Source organism: Lepisosteus platostomus, chromosome 13, assembly GCF_059453375.1.
Source record: "Lepisosteus platostomus isolate fLepPlt1 chromosome 13, fLepPlt1.hap1, whole genome shotgun sequence".
In the NCBI taxonomy this organism is placed as follows: Eukaryota; Metazoa; Chordata; class Actinopteri; order Semionotiformes; family Lepisosteidae; genus Lepisosteus; species Lepisosteus platostomus.
The window spans coordinates 7,694,498-7,714,311 of record NC_142623.1 but is presented as its reverse complement, the minus strand read 5'-3'; the positions used below and the strand labels follow the sequence as shown (position 1 = coordinate 7,714,311).

The following is a 19,814-nucleotide window of genomic DNA, read 5'->3' as shown; positions in this document are numbered from 1 at the left end:
ATGCTCTGTGAAGCGTGGCGGCAGCACATTAAGGGCTCTGGGGATACCCCTCCACCTTTTGTTTGCCTGGAGCCGCCCCTCCGTTCGGCATCATCGAGCCGACGTGCTCCGGCCTCGCTCCTCCCCCAGACCGAGGGATCAGACCCCGGCTGTCCCTGAAGTACACAATCCCAGCCCTGCGACTCCGAGCTGGAGGCCATCCTTCAGGAAAACGACCTCCAGCCCAGGAGTTCTCGTCTACATCAGGGACATTTTCATTTTCGGGAATATCCCGACGTCCACTGCGCTGAGCTCCGTCTTCGGCGGATCATACCATTATGGGAAAAAAAACTAGCTAACATAACTATGATGTTGACAATAACATCAGGCACAGAACTGGAGCAAAGATAAAAGGCTTTTAGACCTTGCAACAGAAGCTTCTAGGTCTTCTGCACGTCAGTTTCATCTGAGAATGTGTCAATCCAGGCAGTTTAGGACACATGTACTGCACTCCTCAGCCTTTTCCACACCCAGCTCCTAACCTCATCACAATGCAGGAGACAGGACACTGGGAGCGCTCCTGACGAGGGCTGAAGGATTGAAGGCAGGAGGTCTTACGTGTTACAAAGGTCGGCAGCCCTTTCCCCACACACACACATACACAAAAACATAATTTATCGTTATTTCTAGTTTCGCTTGCGCAGCGGGGAAAGTTAATGTGCAGCCAAGTCTAAGTAGAGCAGGAGTTAGGGGCAAATTCTAACCCTCGCTTTCAAAAGACAGGGCCGAGCTCCTGCGATTAAGGGCAATTACGTCTCACAAGCTCACAAGACTTCGGAATCTTTGCGTGAGGAAATGTTTATTTTGCACGTCGAAATTACTTTGCGGGCGTGTAAAAAAAAAGCAATGATACCACACGAAAAAATCCTCACCATCCTTCTGGTAAACCAAAGGAAGAACAAACCGTGTTTTGCTAGCGAGAAAGTGCCGTGCTCAGAAAAGGCACTGAATGCGTTACTAACTGTATTGCCAACAACTAACGACATACAGCTGTGCTTTTTAACACCCTGTAACTTCTCCTGGGAGTTATCTGCTACAATTAAACTGCATCGCAACAAAAAAAAAATTAAAAACCTTCAGCAGAAAACGAGCCATTTTTATACATTTCTACGTCATTAATATTTCAATCAATCAGAACATGTCTGATCTTTCACAAGACTCGCAAGATTTGTATTCCCTTGTCATAATCTTTATTCTCAGACCAACTCCATTAAACAAAGTGTCTTACTTTATCGATTCAAGCTTCCGACTTTGGATACCAGAAGCGCAAAATGTCACAATCCCAAATGAATACCAACAAATGAGATTAGGAGGGCTTTCAAATTGGATAAAAGAGTGCCCAATTTCGCACCTCTGTGAAGGGCCGGCAATGTTTGTGATTGTTTTTTTGATTTGTACCCGAAGAGCGGAGTTTATATTTCAACAACAACAAAGATGATAACCCGTGTAAGTGACAGAAGACAGAGTGAAAGGAGACCCTAAACTCTGTGCTTGCATTCAGTTGCCTTTATATCAAACGCGTTTTCCCCATCGAGGAGAAATTTTAAAAAAACCGAGGTCACTCGCACCCAGCACTTTAAGGGAGATAAATCTCACGTTGGTGGAAGCGATGCCCACTTTTTCTACATAAAAACGTCCCCGTTTCGATCTCCAATAACTAAACCGAATGAAAAGTCTATACTTTTATTTTCTTTACACAAAGGAACACCCCACAAACATAACGCTTCCGAGCCCTACACCAGCTCCAAACACAAAAGGAAAGGCTTCTTGTACAGGTTTGCGCCGCAAACGCGACTGGGAAGGATGAGGTTTACAACCTGGGGCAGGCGGAGAAGTCTTCTCCCCTTCCCCGTCGGCCTCGGGGGGGTCCGTGCCTCTTTTATCTCGCAGAAGCGAAATGTCTCTCCGGACTAAGAGGTTACAAACCCCGTGCATGGAAAACTTGTGCTTCACCACACCAGTGAGCTGCGACACCAAGCCTGCGCTTCATCGCTCTTAAAAAAAACAACGCAATTCCCGCGAACCGCCCCCAAAAAGATTATCAATACCGACTGTTCAATATCTGCAAAAGCCAACCTGGAGTACTGAGTGGGGGGGCGATAAATGAAAATGAGGTTGTAGGTGTTGCAAGTTTTACCGACGCGTGTTTGAACGGTGGGCACCATCATGTTTTGAATGATGCGTCTGAAACGCACTACCTCACCCTTTAGGTAATGCAAATTAAAACGCATTTCAAACGACTTCCGTTGTACCAGGCTTTTGATAACCTCACTGTATTTATCGTACTACGACGCGTGTAGCATTTAAACGTTCAGGTTTCAGCGGCGGAAGCGATAGATTCGGCGCGTTGTAGCGTTGCCTGTTAATACCAAGCAGACCGCCTCTCTCAGGATTAACCCGTTTACTCGTCTATATTTAGATCATCGGGTTTTACGCAGTTATTATTTCATATTTGTTCTTCCCAAGGTTGTTTATCCTGGAAGGGGGGGGGGTGGGTAGTAGTGGTGTTGAGGCAGGTATTTTAAATGATTCGTGGATGAAAATGGCGCCGTGTGTGTAAAAAAAAAAGAATAAAAAAATTCCCTTCCACACACACACACTCACCACATCACAACTCGTAATACCGTTCACCGATAAGGTGAAAGATTAGCGTTGGTCTTACCTTCTCGTTTCTTTGTATCGCCGGTGGAAAAAATAAATCCCGAGCTGGAAACGTGTCAGATGGCCAACGATAGTCCATTCATGAACGGCACGGTACGGTCTTACAAACCCATGTGTGTGTGTTTTTTTTTCTCCCTTTTTGCCCCCCCCTCCTCTCTATTTTTTTTTTCACTGGTGTTTCAAGATTCGCGTAAAAAAGGTGGGGCTCCATATGCAAAGAGCGAACTTTGTCCAGGGAAGCAGCCAATGCTGTCGCTGCAGGCTGCGCCATCCCCCCAATCGCGGCGCGGGGCTTCGCTGGACCATTGAAAGCGCCAAGGCAGAAGCTGCAGCGCTCAACAGGGTGCTGTGCCCAGATCGCAGCCTCTTTCTTGTTATCCTGCTACTTTGTAAAGGACTTCATAGCGCCGCTGCCTGCACGGACTTGGGACCCTAGCCGCTGAAATACTGTTTCCTGCCCGACCGCTGAATTAGTAGAATTTCCTGAACTGCAGAAAACGCCGTTTGTTCGGTCTCGGGAAAAGAGTTGCAGGAGCAGGTGGATATACAGTATTTTATAATATATTATGAAACATTCCTGCTACAGCCCAAGAGCTAACGTGTACAAAACCGCAAACGTCGTATAGTACACCTGGTCTTCTGAGGCGACCTGATCCCATGTCGCACTCCGGGCCTGAGCAATAATACATTCACAAACCGCTGGCACAAAATAGGGATTTATTCATAGTTATATATATATTATTTACATAGCTGACCCCAGGACAGTCTGGGACTAAGGCTGTGAAAAAGATGAAGAAGATATATATATTATTTACAACAGAACGTCACTTTCCCCTGTGCATTTGAACGAGTCGTGAAATGATAACGCACATGGTTAGCGTTAGCTTTCGGAATGAAGCTTGCTGAATGAATGGATCCCAAACACCGGATCTTCTGGAAATTCTCAGTGAGTTATATGCATTTGCGTCAGTGCTAAGTTCTTCCCACAGATTCCTTTCTTACTACACAAACAGCAATAGGAAGATTTGTGTATTTCACTTCTTGAGGCTGACGACGCATAGAAAATTAAGAGGTAGCATCCTCTGCAACATTAACCCTAAAACGTTGAATTCCTAATATGGTTGTGTGGGTTTTCCCTCACGTCCCAGCACAGCAGGGCCATCTTGCTAGGGATTACAAACATTGTGTACAGCGGGGGTCAAGTTGAATACTTGTAGGTCACACACAAAGCTGCTTGAAACTTTCAGAAAGTAATTTCAGGAAAGCGAAATATCCCCGAGCCTTAGATCACCAAGGAATCTACTAAATCTACCTTCTTGCTAAAAATGAATGGAAGATCCCACTCAAGGCCCTGTTTCAACCCGAGCCCATAAAACATTCAATGAAGGGCTGGAACTGGCCTTTTGTCAACTATTCACCTCTCCTCCACGTCAAGGCCTTCATTCAAATTAAAAGAAAATGTAGTAGTTCTTCAACCTGCCTACCGGAATGGAACAGACCACTTAAAAAAAAAATGGTCCCTATAAAATAAAGCATGGATAGTATTTAAATACAGTATATACGTAGAAATACATGTAAAGGTAATTAAAAAATGCCTATGAGGAAAACACACAACAGAAGGAGACAGACTGGCTCGACCAAGATGTGTAGCTTGAGAACCACTGAGGTGGAAGTTATCTGATCAAGCAGGAGCTAGGAGAGAAAACTAGGAGCCTTCAAAATAAATCACCCCACAAACAGCGCTGGCTCAGAGGGGCCTGGGTGTGGTGGAGGAGGTGGGGGGGGTTCACAGAGACAATAAAAAAGCACATGTTTTCAAAGTCACTCCTCGCGGGGACGGAGGGAAGGGTCTTACTGAGCAGACAATGGCTTGGCACTCCCCCACAAACGCGTCACCTCCGGGATCTGTCCGTAAAACACATTCCAGCAGAACCCCCCCCCCATGTGTGAGCGCCCTGCCCCACCCCCCTCCCATCGGCAAACTCTTATAAATAATAAATACCTCCCTGCAGGACCGAGGGGACACGCTGGCAGCCTGGACCAAACTTCTAAATCAAAGAACAGTCGGTCGCCGTCGTCTGAAATATCATTTTTAAAGTTAATGGAGGGAGCGTGTGTGGCTGGGGGAGGGGTGGGGGTTTCTAAAAAAATAAATACATGCCAATTAAAAACACAACAAAGCTTTTCCCCTCCCGTGCTGTCCCGGCGAGACGTACCCATCAATAATTTGTGGAGCGACTGCTTGTGACAAGAAACAAAGCGAAATGCTGGGAAGACCGCAAAGCCAAGAGGCAGAGCTCTCTGGGGGCAGAGCCTGCTAGTAATTGGCACATTGAAGCTACTTTTAACCAGTCCCCCCCGAGAGAGGCTATTTGGAAGTATAATGTCATGATTCGGTTTTTCTAATCCCAATCCCTTCCCCGAAATAGGCACAGATAGCAAGTACCGCATGCTGCCCAGTAGCACAGCTCCCTTCACACATTTACAGTGTATGTCTCCTAGAGGAAACGTTAGGAGTACATCATCCTTCACAAAAAGTGCAAACCAGCTAATGTTACCCAAAGAGTGCAGAATTAGCAAATCAAAGCTTTTTAGGGGTACATACAAAACTGTGAAAATGGTCCAGGGATTTTTCCAAGTTGAAATCTTAGATTGCAATCCACACCTGGTTTTAAAAAAAAATACGTTTCTACATCTTGTCTTTGGACTTACTGATCACTTTATGTAGACAGGCTGAACAGCTGAACAACTTACAGGAGGCAGAGGAAACTGAAAGTCTCTCTTCTGTGATCAATTCACTGCACCTTGTGCACACATTATATACAAGCATGAACAGACATAAATCAATGTTCTCTGGAACTGTGTTCTCTGCCGTTTCTGCATAAACACACACACAGAATACAGTGTCTGAAACTACAGTGATATTCTATGAACTTTGCTTTGATAGTCACAGTGAATTATACCTAAGAAGAAAAAAAGCATTACAGTTCATAATACTGTGATTTTATACATCATGTAGTCTCCTTTACAATCCTGATAACTGCAATTATCCAATTTTGCACTTTTCACTTTTGAAATAATCCTGGTTGTCTTTAATAATGTGAGGTTTACATTCTGTTTAAAGTAACATTGAAAAAACGGAGTTGCAGATGGATATTTGCTAGAACGTTGTGCCAGGAAGACTAGAACAGAGTACTAGATCGATCACACTTTGCCTGCGAAAAGGATTCAGAAATGTGCTTTCCACATAATCAAAAGCACTGTTCATACGCCCCCCAGATTTTGTCTGGGGGTCCAAAAATATATACACGGCAAAACGTGAAATGCTGCCGAACCCTGTTCTTGATCATTGTTTAAGCCTAGACGGTAAAGGAGAGGAGGAAAAAACATCCACATGTCCAATCATATGGACTGTCCGCAGGCAAGACATGAAAAATGTCCCATCAAAGACCACAGGAGGGCCGTCTCTTGCATTGTTCCTGCAAGCAAACACACGACTGAGGCACCCGGAGTCAGGGAACAAGAAATAAGACTGCAATCTCTCAACAAGATAGTTTCCCATTATTTAGAAACCGTTTGTGACCGTGCGGAGGAATAAAAAAAAAGACAAAGACGGCCAGCCAGTCGCACGCCTGTCTGGGCCTCACCCTGGCCTGAGTGGTGGCTGGTGCCCCTGCTTCTGGAGGCCAGCAGGCTGCTGTGCGGAGCAGTTTGCAGAGGCTCTCGCTAATGCAAGGAGCAGGTGTTCAGCCAGACCCCCAGTGAAATGAATCGGCCGCACCTCGCAGACACACAGTCCCGAGAGGGCCGGGGGGGGTACACGGAGCCCCACCCCCTCACTTTGTCTCCGTCCTGCCCTGTGTTTCAGCGAGGGGCTGCAGGCCAGCTGAGCACATGGCTGTTCATTTCTCCCCTCCGCGTCTCGCCTCTAACCTCTCACGGCCTGTTAAAGATGACATAATCGCCGTCCTTGATGTCAGAATGAGCAGTCATTGTTTTTCCTTTGTTTTACAATGAACCAATTTTGAAAACCCATCTGTGGTTTATATAATGAGGCTATTTGTACCATCATCCTAAACACAGCACCAAATGTAGGAAGCCTTGCTTTTGTAGAACAGCAACAATAATATAATGACATAGATGCCACTGTGAATATCATAGTTGTTTATGATCTTTTGCTTCTGCCTAAATCTGGTGTATTTAGGTTTATCTGGAAGGGAATGTTTTAATCTTGCAGAAGGTGAAATTGCAAACAACTTGATTCCACTGTTTCCACACAGTCAAAATATTGTTCCACCAGTGGATGAAGCTGGTTAATTGGAAAAGCTCAATTAATAACCCATCAGTGGTTGAGGAGTGATTCATCATCTCTTCTCATTTACTTGCACAGAGAACAAAAGCAGGTATTGTCCTCTGCCTTAGTTAAACACCTCAGTACATTACATAAAAACCGACTGATAAAAAAAATCTTCCCGATACAAAAAAAAGATATTGAATTGGAATTACCAAGTTTATTTATTTCTTTTACTCTAAGTTAAGTTCAGTCAAAAACAATTACTCATTTTAGGATCAACATTAGGATATTTTTACAAATTCTAGCTTTTTCCTCCATCTACAGTTCCCCGAGATGTGAAACTCTGAGAACGAAAGTCAGCCACAACTTTCACTGTGCTGTGAGTAGTTTGAAAAACAGGCGGTCAGCAGTGTGTTCAGTTTTGCTGGTCTTGCTGCACGAATTAGGGACAGAGGTCTAAATACCAGAAAGCAAACACCTTTGATACGAAACAGGAGGGAACGTGGCTTCAAACTCTTTACTAGCGAGAGCCTGGTCACAAAAAAATAGATTCAAAGGTTCTACATTAGTCTAACTACACAGCGAGTATCACATCAAAGAAGGAACAAATAAAACACAGGTATATTTTTAAAAAGCAACATATAAAATCGTCTTTGACAAATGTACATCTGTGGGCATAAGAAAGAAGCATCTTCAAGGATATGTCACACACTGCAATAACAGAACTGAAGTCCTTACAAATGCAGTACGACACTAAATATTTCATCATTTAAAGTACTATACTCTAGAACAGGGTTTCGTTGAAAGTCTATTATTCATTAAACAAACTGTTGAGAATGTAAATATTTTATCTTACTATGTGGCATTCTCGCACACTTCTGCTTGGCTGCTTTATAGCAGCACAGCTTTTTGAAAAGATTCTAGGAGGTGGACACAGCTAAAAAATATATATATATTTTCAAGCCAAGAAAAGTGGCAATCTGGCACTGACACGTGCGTTTGTTTCTTTGACAAAAGACTCATGTGTAAGTCATCCTGACAGTCGGGTTATTTGAAAGTAAGGGGACAGCAGGAAGAGTTTGAGCTCTTGTCCACCACACCTCAGAGCTGCGTACCCAGGAGATTGGAGATTGCAGGGATTGGGGCTGTTCTCCACTTTAAAAATGGAATCATCCGCACTGCACTATCCTGTTAATGAGTTTAGTATTTCTAAGCATCATGTTTGTTTGTTTTTTTTTAAATTGGATCTAAGAATATGCATTCGATTTTTTTATTTATTTATCATATCACAGGGTTGATTATGTGACAACATATGGAAACCGACAGGCCCATCCGTGTATACTGGTTGGTATATATGGCATGAGACATTCATGAGGGACGGCAGATGTCTTTAACCCTGGCTCTGATCACTGTGCTTTGGCGTCTTCTTAGGCAGCTGTGGTTCTGCTAGACCTGCAGTGATGAATCAGGTTTACTGCTGTGGCACAACAGACAGGGAGTGAGATCGAGATCGTGAAAAACACCAGAAAGGGGAGAGAGGGACAGACGCAGAGAGGGAAATTCAGAGAGAGAGGGAGAGAGGGATGAAGATGAGAGAGGAGAAAGACCAAGCAGATCACAGAGACTAAGCATAAGAAACACAGGGAGAGATTGATGATGTGGGATTGGTCCTCCTTACTGCCGCGTTCATTTGTTTTTCCCCGTTGAATCCTTAGTGCGGCCAGAACCACAGCAGCATTGAAGTCTTTAAAAATAAAAAAAAACCTTTTCCGAACTCCCCGTGGCGGAACGGACAGCGGCGTTGTGGGAGCTCAGATGCGGACACAGCGATGCCACTCTGGCGCCAGGCCAGGGACGTCAACTCTAATAATCCACAGTCGGTGAGGGGCCTTCCACAAATCACTGCCGCATCGCCCCTGCCCAGCCTGTGCCCATCTGGTGGGCGACAGGCAGCCCGCCAGCCGGCGCGGGAACACGGGATCACCTCGGAGGGGTCCTCTAGCTACGACGCGTGAGTTTACATCAGTCCTGGTCCTGGGGGACTCCGGTGTCTGCTGGCTTTTGTTTAAGCTGGACCCTTAATCACCCGTGTTAACTGCTGCGAGTAATTGATCTGCTCGTCTAGGATTTATTTCTGCACACAGGCCTTACAGTTGTTCTCCGTCCTGGTCTTGGGTATCTCCTGGGTCTTCTGGTTTTTGCACCAGTGACAATAACTTTCAGATCCTTATCCAGGGGCTAATATGCCGTGAAATCATGCAAACGGAACACTGTGGTCGGACCGGTTTCCTGCGCATTCCAAGAACTGCTCCGGGATCAGAGCTCCAGAAGCCACCCTGTGTCTCTGCCAGACGTGCTCTGAAAAGCGTCTGTGACAAAGAACCATAAATCACAGGCTCATCAAGGAGGTCAGCCTACAAGAGTTACAAGGGACAAAGGTCACAGTGCACTCTGCTCCAAACAAGCTCTGCAGGCAAACGACATCAACCCAAACCTCTTCTTCAACAGCCACAGTTACCCTGAAATGTTCATCTTTCCTGAGCAGTATCTGCCTAATCACTCTTCAAAGCACGTTCCGATCGGCTATAATGTTTTTCCGATTCATTGCTCGGTGGAATGAATTGCAACTTAAATCACTCAGGACAGTGGGTCTCAATCCTATGCCTGGATTTGCCGGTTTTTGTTCCAAATGGGCACTTAATGCTACAGAAATTGGTGTCTAGAACTGATCTCCTTGCTTAGGAGATCAGTGATCAGTTAGGAGAAAGTTTTAGACTCTTCCTGCACTCAGTCCTTGGTTTAAAATACATACTACAGGACACTATTTCACTTGCAGTATACACAACTTTATATAGTTTCTCCTTAAATTTGGAAATTAAGAAATTGTTTCCTTATTTCTAAATCCCTGCACCAGACACATCTATCCCACAGTGATCCAGTGTTTTTACTCTGCTTGGTTATCACTTTTATATTTCAGCTCCCACGCCTCAATGAGAGCAGTTCTTAATCAGCACAGGGTTTTGAGGATTTAAAAAAAAAAGCTTCAAATCAGTATGAAACTGATTTGAAGCTTTTTTTTTAAATCCTCAAAAAGAAAATTAGCTTTTGATCAAGAACTTGGCTGGGGAAAATCAGAGAAAGACAACGGTTTCTTAACTGATTCCTTAGAGCAGTGGTCCTGAATAACTCCTATGACCAGATAATACATGCAACTGTACCCTTGCAATCCTGAGTTAACACTGAGCTCTCTTCTGTTTTTTCATTTGCACATCAACTCCTTCTGTTTTACACTGCACTGTATTTCAAAAGGCCAAAACTTAAAATATTTTTAAAAACCTATCAGTAACAACTCTCATATTCGCTTTGCGCTCCTATAGATGTATATATAGTCCCTAAAAGATGTATAATCTGCAGACAACACGTAGCTGCTTAAATTTCCATTTCAACAATATAAATCACACTTCCAAATTTTTATAAATTAATTCAGAATACTTTTGTTGAGGGGGAAAAAAAACTTTTTCTCTCTTTATATTGGGAGCGGTGTTGCTATAAACAGATCATCTTTTAGAGCACATTCTTTACAGATGTCCATGTGCTTTGTGCTTCTCATTAATCCCGCGTTTCACCTGTTCCCTCGCTAGCTGTTCCTGGCTCTCTGCTGCCCTCTGTTGGGCAAACACAAAACCGACACTCCGAACCTCAGACAGCCATCACTCCTATTGCACTGCACTTTTCCTTCCTGGATTGGATTATAAAAGGGAAGGGCAGCTCCAAACACACCTAAACCAAAACGTGTCTTCGTGTGCTTCATCAATCCGTAATGAAACCTGTCTGGGGAAAGTTCACGGGTGGGGATGGCTGTACGCCCACTTGCTGTGAATTTGTGAACTGTTATCCTGCCGCCCTCAACTTCAAAGAAACTGGAAAATAAACTTTTAACCGACAAGAACAAACTGCAGAGCACTTCAGAACACGTGTGTAGAAATGCTTCCATTAATTCACATGCTCCAAGGATTGAGTTTAAGCTCAAACATCTTGTCATTGATGGGACACACTGTACTTATTTCTGTCTTTTAAAAAAAAAAATTCCATAGTCTTATCGCAAGGCAGCTTGTACTACAGGTGCTGTGAATACAAAACAATGTCTATTTGCCCCCCACACAGCTGCCACGAAGAAATATTTTGTGTGCTGAAACAACACCGCAAGAAATGAATGACTGTGTGATTAAAACTGGTCAGCACATAATCCCAGGGTCTTGAATTAAAAGAATTAGAACAAAAGGCTTGAAAAGGTTTGCTATAAATTTGAACCTTAACTCTCCCTTACATTTTCTTCAGTTCTCCCTCCCTCCCTATTTCTAACACAACTCATCCCGGTCAGGCGCTACACGAAGGGCTGACTCGCAAATTCTCTGCCTCTGACCCGTAACAGAATCTAAACCATAGCTTGCTGTCTGTTGGCAAAAGAACACTTTAAAGGTAAGTAAGGTAAGTGTTCAGCGTAGCTGTGATGTAAAGATATTTTCATGCAACTTTCTCATTGAAGCCCTGGTTTGAAAACCCTGTTCGGGTCCGAACCTGAGGAAAGACGCGCGCCCGGGAAGAGCAGAGCTCGGGGACTGGATGCCGCGCGGGACCCGCCCTGCTGCAGCCCGGCGATGCGCCGCGGGAGCCGCGTGCTGCGGGGAGATAAGGGCGCGCTGGCTGGCTGGCTGGCCGCCCCGTCGCACCCCCCTCAATCCGCCCTGACCGCCGCTCGTCCCACGCCAGAGGAGCTGGGGAGAGGGCTCGGTTGTTCTCCGCACGGGCGCGGTCCCCCCCCCCCCCCCCCCAAAAAAAAAAAAAAACGAGGGCTTTTCAAACTGCCCAATATACCGTTTGTAAACCTCTCACGGTGCGTCCTCTCTCCACGCGTCAGCACCGTGCGTGTGGACGGCCCTCTCGTGAAAAAGCAGTTATCGGCATGCCAGGGGTGTGCCTAGTTAATATACAGTAGGTCTGAGTAAACAAACACCGACAGACCCAGGATGCCCTCTTTTATTCGGCGAGTTTCTAAAACTCAAAGAAAAACAGCTGTTTCGTACACTGCGGGGCACTTCGGAATGTGCAATTACAGAGGACTGCTGCGAGGTCAAATTTCAGACTCCTAAACCGCCCCCCCAGCCCCATCTCTGACCCAGTTTTAAACGGTCCTCCTAATCTCCGATAATTCCCTATGAGCTGGGTATTATTTGGGACTATTGCCCAAATAATCAGATATATGTTGGCAATCACAGATTGCACTGCAGGTCCTGAGACAGGCTCAAAGGCCTAACCGTTCCTGAACTCCCCCATTCTATCGAGAGCAAAAGAACTACAAGACAAAGAAACTGAACTGAGCCCCAGGAGGCCCTGCACAGTGGCAGGAGGAGCAGGTGTCCAGTCTGGTCTGCCACCCTGGCCCAAAGTAGCCCTCCTGGGAGGGGGTCCTGTCTTGTAACTCGGTCTCACTCACCCGGGCCAGATCATGTCAGGACAGCAGAGGGGCAGACAGGGCCGGTCTCCTTTGGCAGCCAGTTCCAAACCAGCGCCGCCTGCCTGCCTTTCTGTTTGCAACAGACATTGATTCCTTAAGCTCCCGGGGTCCGTCCTTGTAAACGGACTCCCCAGACTGGTTTGCTCCGGGGCTGCACACGCCGACCGGAACAGCGTTTTGCTTTGAACCCAAGACGAAGCACCTCGCCAGCCGATCGGAAAGTCGCACCCAGGTCAAGAGCGAGGTCCGCCGGCGGTCCCCAGACGCATCAGACGAGACTGGGGTGTAAAAGCCAGAGGAAGTGCTAACTCTGAGTACCTGACAGCTATGTGGAGGCACCTGGCCGGCAAACAGACTATCTGGGCACCTGGGTCAACGCCAGCGGTCCACAGCCATCCCAAAACGTCATTCAGCACTCCCCTCATCGCTTGCTTCTTTGACAAAAGAAAATGTCCCACCATTCAGCCAGCCTTCTGCAGAACTCAGTTTGACTGCCAGATCCTCTGTTCAACCCCTCCAGGTGGATTACCGATGCGGTGTTGCAGGGTTTCACCTGGTGACAGGAAAATGCTCGACCCAAACCACATCCCCACTCGGGGCACGGGTTAGGGTTCATGGGTTTAAACCCCAGGTGAGACGCCGCTTCACCCCAAACTGCTCCGCCAAAATATTCAACTTCAGAAAAAGGGGCAAATGTAAAATAAAGCAGCCCTAGTCAAATCGAAGCAAGAGGGTTTTAAATTTGTCGAACCTGCTCTTTCCTTCTGGAAAAGGAAAAGGTAGGCTCCTCTGCAGTCTTTTCCCCCTCCCCCCAAAAATCTTTAAAGCCTGGTTTCAAAACCACTAGGACACAGACCAGGAAGCGTGCAGTGGTGAGGGCTCAGCTCACTCTGATACTGCTTGAGACTAACTTAACCCAACAGCAAACTTTATCTGCATCAAGCTAAAACCTTAATAATGAATAGAATGATGATGCTACAGTGAGCTTCTGATTAACAGGGAATCAAAAAAACTAAAATATGGTGTCTTTCTTCAGCATCACTACATTAGATATTTTAAAAAGCCCTAAAGCATCTGGAATTCTTGTGTTTTATCTGCAGGTATTGGGTTTATCCTGTACTCTAGACAAAAATAAGTTTTACAAATGTGATTTTCCCCTTGCGATGAAGGAAAAGACGAACATGCACGTTTCTGCACTTAAATACCACTATCCACATAGCACAACCCTCTGTGGAATCTCTTCATGTCTAAGCGTATCAGTAGGAATACATTAGGAATCAGAAGAACCTCCACCTTATTTTACAATACAGACTGGGCATTTACAACACACAAAAAGCAATATGCTCAGTCCTGCAGAGATGGGTCTCAATTAGAAGAGGGGACCGGAAAATAACTCATGCGTAAAGTAAATCCACAAACAGAAATCAAACACCACCAATAAGAGAAAAGCCTGAAGCAGGTGAGGCATATCAATTTGTTAATGCAGCCTAAAAGAAAGGGAGTTCAAACTACTTTTTTAAAAGCTGTCTTCAGTGCACAAGAAACTTGAACAAGCCCTTCCCCGTATGCCCTTGGTGCTCCTGCAGGGCAGCTACACATGCAAATCAGTCAGTTGCAAAAGCCAGCTGGTAGCCGTTAAACGAGGAGGTGCACAAGAGGGACAAAGACAACAACAACCCAATGGGTCCTGCCTGCTCAGAGACACTTGGGTACAAGTAAGAGCTACAGTCACTGATGCAACATTACTTCAAAAGGTCATGCATGTATCCTGAGAGCCTGCTTTCAGCACCATGTGATATCAGCCACAACTAAAAGGGTGTGCTTTTACAATTGACACCAGGAAGCACTTCTTTACGCAAAGAGTGGTCGAGGACTGAAACGAGCTGCTCAGCATGGCTGCTGAAGTCAATTTCCATGAGACCCGGCAATTTGCTCAGAGACATGCACCTGGGAGCACTTGATAAAACAAGCAACAGAAGCTTTTTCCACTATGTACAGTATAAGTGCATACTTGCAGAAAGACCCACACAGTCAATGGAATGAGCAAATGTAGAGCATGTTGCCAGTCTCAGCTACAACTCAAATTAAGATTAGGGTGTACAATGCGTATTCCACCATGCTAACAGAGGGTAATTTCTGGAACTGCGGATTTTGTTTCTGCTTTAATCATCAATAACAGGAGTGTCCATTTGCTTTCAAGAGACACAGAATGCAGTCTTTTTTTCCCCAGCTCTAACATTTAGCCAAGAAATGCCACAATCCATCAGAAGTACTTTCTGAAATGTCACACAATCGCATTTAAAAGTACATCACTTACTGGTAATCTAGGTTTTAAAGGTTAATGGGAAAACTATAAGCATGCACAGTAAAGCCCAATGAACTATAAAAGCCTAATGGACAGACAAAAAGATGCACAACAAAAGGATCTATACTAGTTTAGGTCTATAGTTGTAAATCTGAGGAAAATAAAATCCCAACCCTTGCAACTCAGACTCCTGCCATGTGACTGGACACCTCTGCATGAGAGTTTGGAATAAAGGGGTATCGATACAAGCAAAATATAGTATTTCATCTGAGCAACATCGAAGCCAGCAATAGTTTGCAAGGCTATGTTGTTGTGATTGACAGCTCACATTTCAGACGACACAGTTTCTTCAAGAACATGCAACACCCACACCAATCAGAGCTGAATCAGATTTTTTTTTCCCTATACGTGAGCAGTCAGGTTGCATTCTGGGCATAAGGATCATCTTAACAAGGATGAGAACAGACAGAAAGGAAAAGACTTTCTGATCCTAAAGGTCAAGGCTGAAACTATTCAATTATTTGTGCTTTTGTAACAGAAGCATGAAGCAGTTTCCGGCAGTTCAAGTTTAAATGCCAGCTGGTGGAATTTAAGCACACTGTGGCACTAGTCAATGACCTGTACAATGCCTACAGAACCGGACAGGTCCTTGCAGTCATAAAGCACACCGTAACAGACTTGATGGGCACCTGTCCTCAGGGCCACTAGCACCCACCTGCGTTCACAGGGGCTCCCTAAGCACCCACACCTCAACTGATGGGTCTGATCACAAGCGCCCCAAAACACTGCACCCCACCCGAGGAGAGGGCAGATATAAGCGAGCGGCACATCCCGCAGAGCGGAAGGGAAGGGGGCATCAGGTCTCTCACAGCCGAGCATGGCGGGCACCACTCCCAAACCTAATGGCAGCCCAGCCGCCAGGACAGCAGACTCTGCGGAGCCTTCCCCCCCGTAAACAGCTCTTGTATGAGAATATCGAAGAGTGAAATAGTAGACACTCACCAGGAGAGAGGAACACCATTCCAGTCCATTGGCAGACACGGACACCGGACCATCCGGGGGCAGGCCAGGCCAGGACACAGGGGGAGAAGAGCAGGCAGAGAGGTCAGCGAAACACAGGAGCACAAGACAGCACAGACCGCGTTATCGGATACATGGTGCTTCCCACAAAGACCAGCAAAGAAAAAGAGCACAATTACGACGAGCGCCACCACTCGCCCATCTCACGCTAATAAGCATTCCGATCTGGATTCCTTACAGGATCACCAAGATTTCCGATGAATAAAAATTGATTTCACAAATCTCTATGATGCACCTCTTCTGCATCACTTGGATTTCCAAGCCCAATTTAATTATTTTAAATTCATCTTGTAGGAGAGCCTCTGTCCCTGTAAAGAAAGGATGTTTTTTCTCCTGCTGTACAACAGGAGGGGAAACTCCAGGGGAAAAGCATGATCACCCTTCAGAGATGACCTTTGAAACATTACCGTACAAGAGAAAAGAACAGTTTGTCAACTTTAAATAACTCTCCAAAGAGCTACTGAAATCCTTTCTGAATTTACCGACTCTTCAGATCCTGACTCCACAGCCAGGGAGACGCAGTGAGAGTGGTCAGGGCTGTTGTGAGCTGTATAAAAGAGACTGCAGGGCAGGCATGGGAAAGAAAGCGGATTGCAGCTCCTTGCTGTTCTAAACCCCCCTGTGGATTGAACTCCTAATTGATATTTTATTCAGAAGGCAACTCCAAACACGGGAACTAAGCGATGGCCTGACGCGCAGCCAAGTCTATTTCCTAGTGCCCAATGCCAGCACACTGCCTCATTTCACTTGTCTCCCCCTTTATCTCCGTCCAGATCTGGACAGCTAACATCAAAGTGGCCAGGAGGACTGCAAGAGGCTCACCTAGTGCCTTCACAGCACACAGATACATTGGGGTTGTTTCCAGCTGGCCACAGAAAACATGATGCAGTGTGCTACAGAACTGTGGCAGCCCTGACACACGCTCACAGACCCGCCCAGCAGACGCCCATTCAGTTTTGTTTCCCCGATTTCGGATTGCTCCATTCATTCTGGAAGAGCTCTCACCTCTTGGTGAGGTCATAAACGAAGGACTGATCATTTTAGATTCGATCCTGCTGCCAACAAGCATGGACACAAAACAGGCACGAACACAAATAAATGAAACAGGGCTGGGACTGCACTGAATTTCCCTCCTTCTCATAACTGCAAGTTTGCCGAAACATCCTGGGATCCCCAAAGAAATAATTGTGCTCTCCACATTAAAATGCACTCAGAAAAAGACTATCCTTACAATCTGTCCATAGGCTCTAGAAGAATTAGAAAATGACTTTGCCTACAGTGAGGTTTAGGATTACATAAAGAAATCTAATGCAGCAGGGTATTATTTTGTCTGCATTGTTATAGGGTTTCAGGTCTCATGATTTGCATTATGTTCTAAATATTACATTCCTATTGGTTTTATTAGCCAGCAATATAAATGGCTCTGGAGCAAACCATCTGAGGATGCCTCCTTGACAAAGGGGACTCACATTAGCATCGCACCATTAGGAGAGGCCAATGGTTTGTGCAACACTAATATACTTCCCCCACCAACACCCACTCAAAGCCCAACCTGGAGTTATTCAATTTCAGCAGAATGAAACTACAGATTGCTGCTAGGAGATATCTAGGAGGCCAGTTGAAGGTATTCTAGCCTTTTTTTAGATTTTTTAATTAATTCCCGTGTGTGTGTGTGACTCCATTTCCCTAACACGTCTCTCACGATACAGCCACCCGGCCACAAATCGGACATGAGGAACAGAAGACGAGCCCTACACTGCACATCGAGACCCAGACCTCGATGTGCCAACGGGACGGGGGGAGATACAAGTGAGGGGGGGTGCGGTCCCTGGATTTTCTTTTTGTTGGGTTGGAATTGTGAGCTGTGGCTCCGTTCCAACCGCGGGTCACGACCCCCTGAGCCTGCTGACTTCTCAAGGTGCTCCCGCGGTGCCTTATGGGAGAGTGAGCGCCACCTGGAAGAGTGAAGCTTCTCAACAACATGGCTGGTAAAGGCGCCCGGCCAGCGCCAGGGTCCCCTGCACCACCAGCTGAAGCCTACCTTGGCACAGGTGGCCGGGCACCGCCAAGGTAACCCCAGGTATGGGTGCATGGTGGCATCTTGGGCCCTACCTGCCTTTCAGGTGAGCGCCACTCCTGAGGCACCTGGCCAGCCCTCGGCTCGGCCAGCGCCCCAAGCCCCTCAGCCCTGCGTCCTCTTCAGCTGCTCTCTGGGCTGTGCTCATCTCCAGCACACGCCACCACTACCCCCGACTTCCAACCTCTAGAACACGGCGAAGTAAAAAAAACACTTTTTGGAAGCAAAACACCCCCTTTCTGAACTCTGCTGAACTGCGGCCTTGTCTCAGTACGAACAAGGGACCGTCCCGATACACAGCTATGGACTAACCTGTTTTGTGAGGGATGAACACCTCAGGACACTGGATCTTGGGAAAACGAGCTTGTATTCCCATATTCATATGGACATGGGTGTGGAGAAGGACTGTCCTTCACCTCCCTTCCATCCTAAACTCGGTTTAAATGACATCTTCAGCTTTAAATAACTGAATTCCCAGACCTTCCTTCTCGAAGGCTGATTTCTGCATCCCAGTGTTTGTACTGTCCCCCACTGCCACACTACTGTGTTCAGCAGGCGAGCAAACACTGTAAAATGTTCACTTTTCTGGGGTTTTCCTTACTAGATACACAGCCTTCAACCGCTTGCAGGTAAAATTGGGAAATGTCGGTTTAAAAAAAAATCAAACGTTATAAACAATTTGACAAGAAACCAAACAGCAGCTCACTCCTAAAACACGGAAACTGTCATAAATGATTTACATCTGGTTTCACAAAACCTGGGAAAGGCAGCTTGTTGTTTGAGCAGTAGGAAAGCTGGCTTCACCGGGATGTAGCGTTACAAGACGCTTCGGCGATTCGTCAACGCCGGGCGCCGCCTGCTTTCGATGTATCGGCGAGAAGGAGGTGTCAAAAAAAAAACTTTCAAACTTTCACATCAGCCGTGAAGGCAATGAAAACTGGGGGGGGGGGGGGGTGACCGAAACAGGCCACAGTACCTAGAGAGAGCCTTGCTCTGAACAGGTATTGAGGATGAACATGGACCCCCTCCACCCACCACCATCCATACACACACGCAACATCCTCTGCCTACTTGAAAGTAAGACGGCGAGGAGATCGGTAAAAAGGGAAGTTACTATCCGCAGTGCTGCCCCTGGCACAGAACTGCGGCGCTGCTTCTCCCCCGGAGCCGAGGCGAGGATCTGCACAGGCACAGCTACAGAGGCGAGAGGAGGGGTTTTCCTCTGAGCGCGGAACCAACAGCCGCTGCAGCAGCTGTTACCGGGCAGTGCGCTCAGCGCTACGCAAGGAATTATATAATAGGCGCATATTACACTACGGCATCTATTACACTCGGCCGATAATAAAAAAGGAAGGATGCTCCGAGGACATCAAGCACGCAGCTAGTTACACGAGCACTGGCTTAACTGAAATCTTTCTGGACCGGGACTGCTTGATCCGCGCCCGCTGCAGGTGATACGCAAGGCAACTGTATCGATATTAAAGCCGGAAATTCAATATCGCGCTGTCATCGCAGATGCCCATAATGTTCAGCCTGCTCCGGCCACCACAGCCCTGAAATGACTCATTAACCACGGCCAATCACCTGGAATACCCCCCACCCCTAAATACACACCTCCCGGGACACAAGTTGTTTTACCTGGAAAAGCCCCCAACCAGGAATTCGCTACCTACCTATCCCAGAAAAAGCCCCCCAAAATACAGAAAGACCTACACCTTAACTTACAAGATAGCCGCTTTCCGGCTGCTAGACAAGGCAACATGTCAAATTAAGCGAAAGCCGAAACACAAATGTTTAAACCTTATAGCCATTGCAGCATAGTTACAAATTCCCGTGCAGATTA

At 46.2% G+C, this 19,814-nt stretch overlaps 1 protein-coding gene across 13 annotated transcripts in view; it reads right to left on the bottom strand.

Annotated features, from left to right (window-relative positions):
* Positions 1–19,814, bottom strand: part of LOC148649783 (protein 4.1-like) — an 82,790-nt gene that overhangs the window by 62,784 nt on the left and 192 nt on the right. For 4 of the 13 annotated variants that reach the window (XM_088602919.1, XM_088602921.1, XM_088602926.1 and 1 more), the window contains exon 1: positions 1,857–2,002. The exons of 1 other annotated variant lie outside the window; for it this stretch is intronic. In XM_088602919.1, the coding sequence (XP_088459045.1) occupies positions 1,857–1,974 (118 nt within the window). In that variant the 5' untranslated portion in view covers positions 1,975–2,002. Of the gene's footprint in view, positions 1–1,856; positions 2,003–2,701; positions 2,862–15,816; positions 18,179–19,814 lie in introns of those variants that run through there. 8 more of the 13 variants (XM_088602917.1, XM_088602918.1, XM_088602922.1 and 5 more) reach the window with 5 other exon arrangements.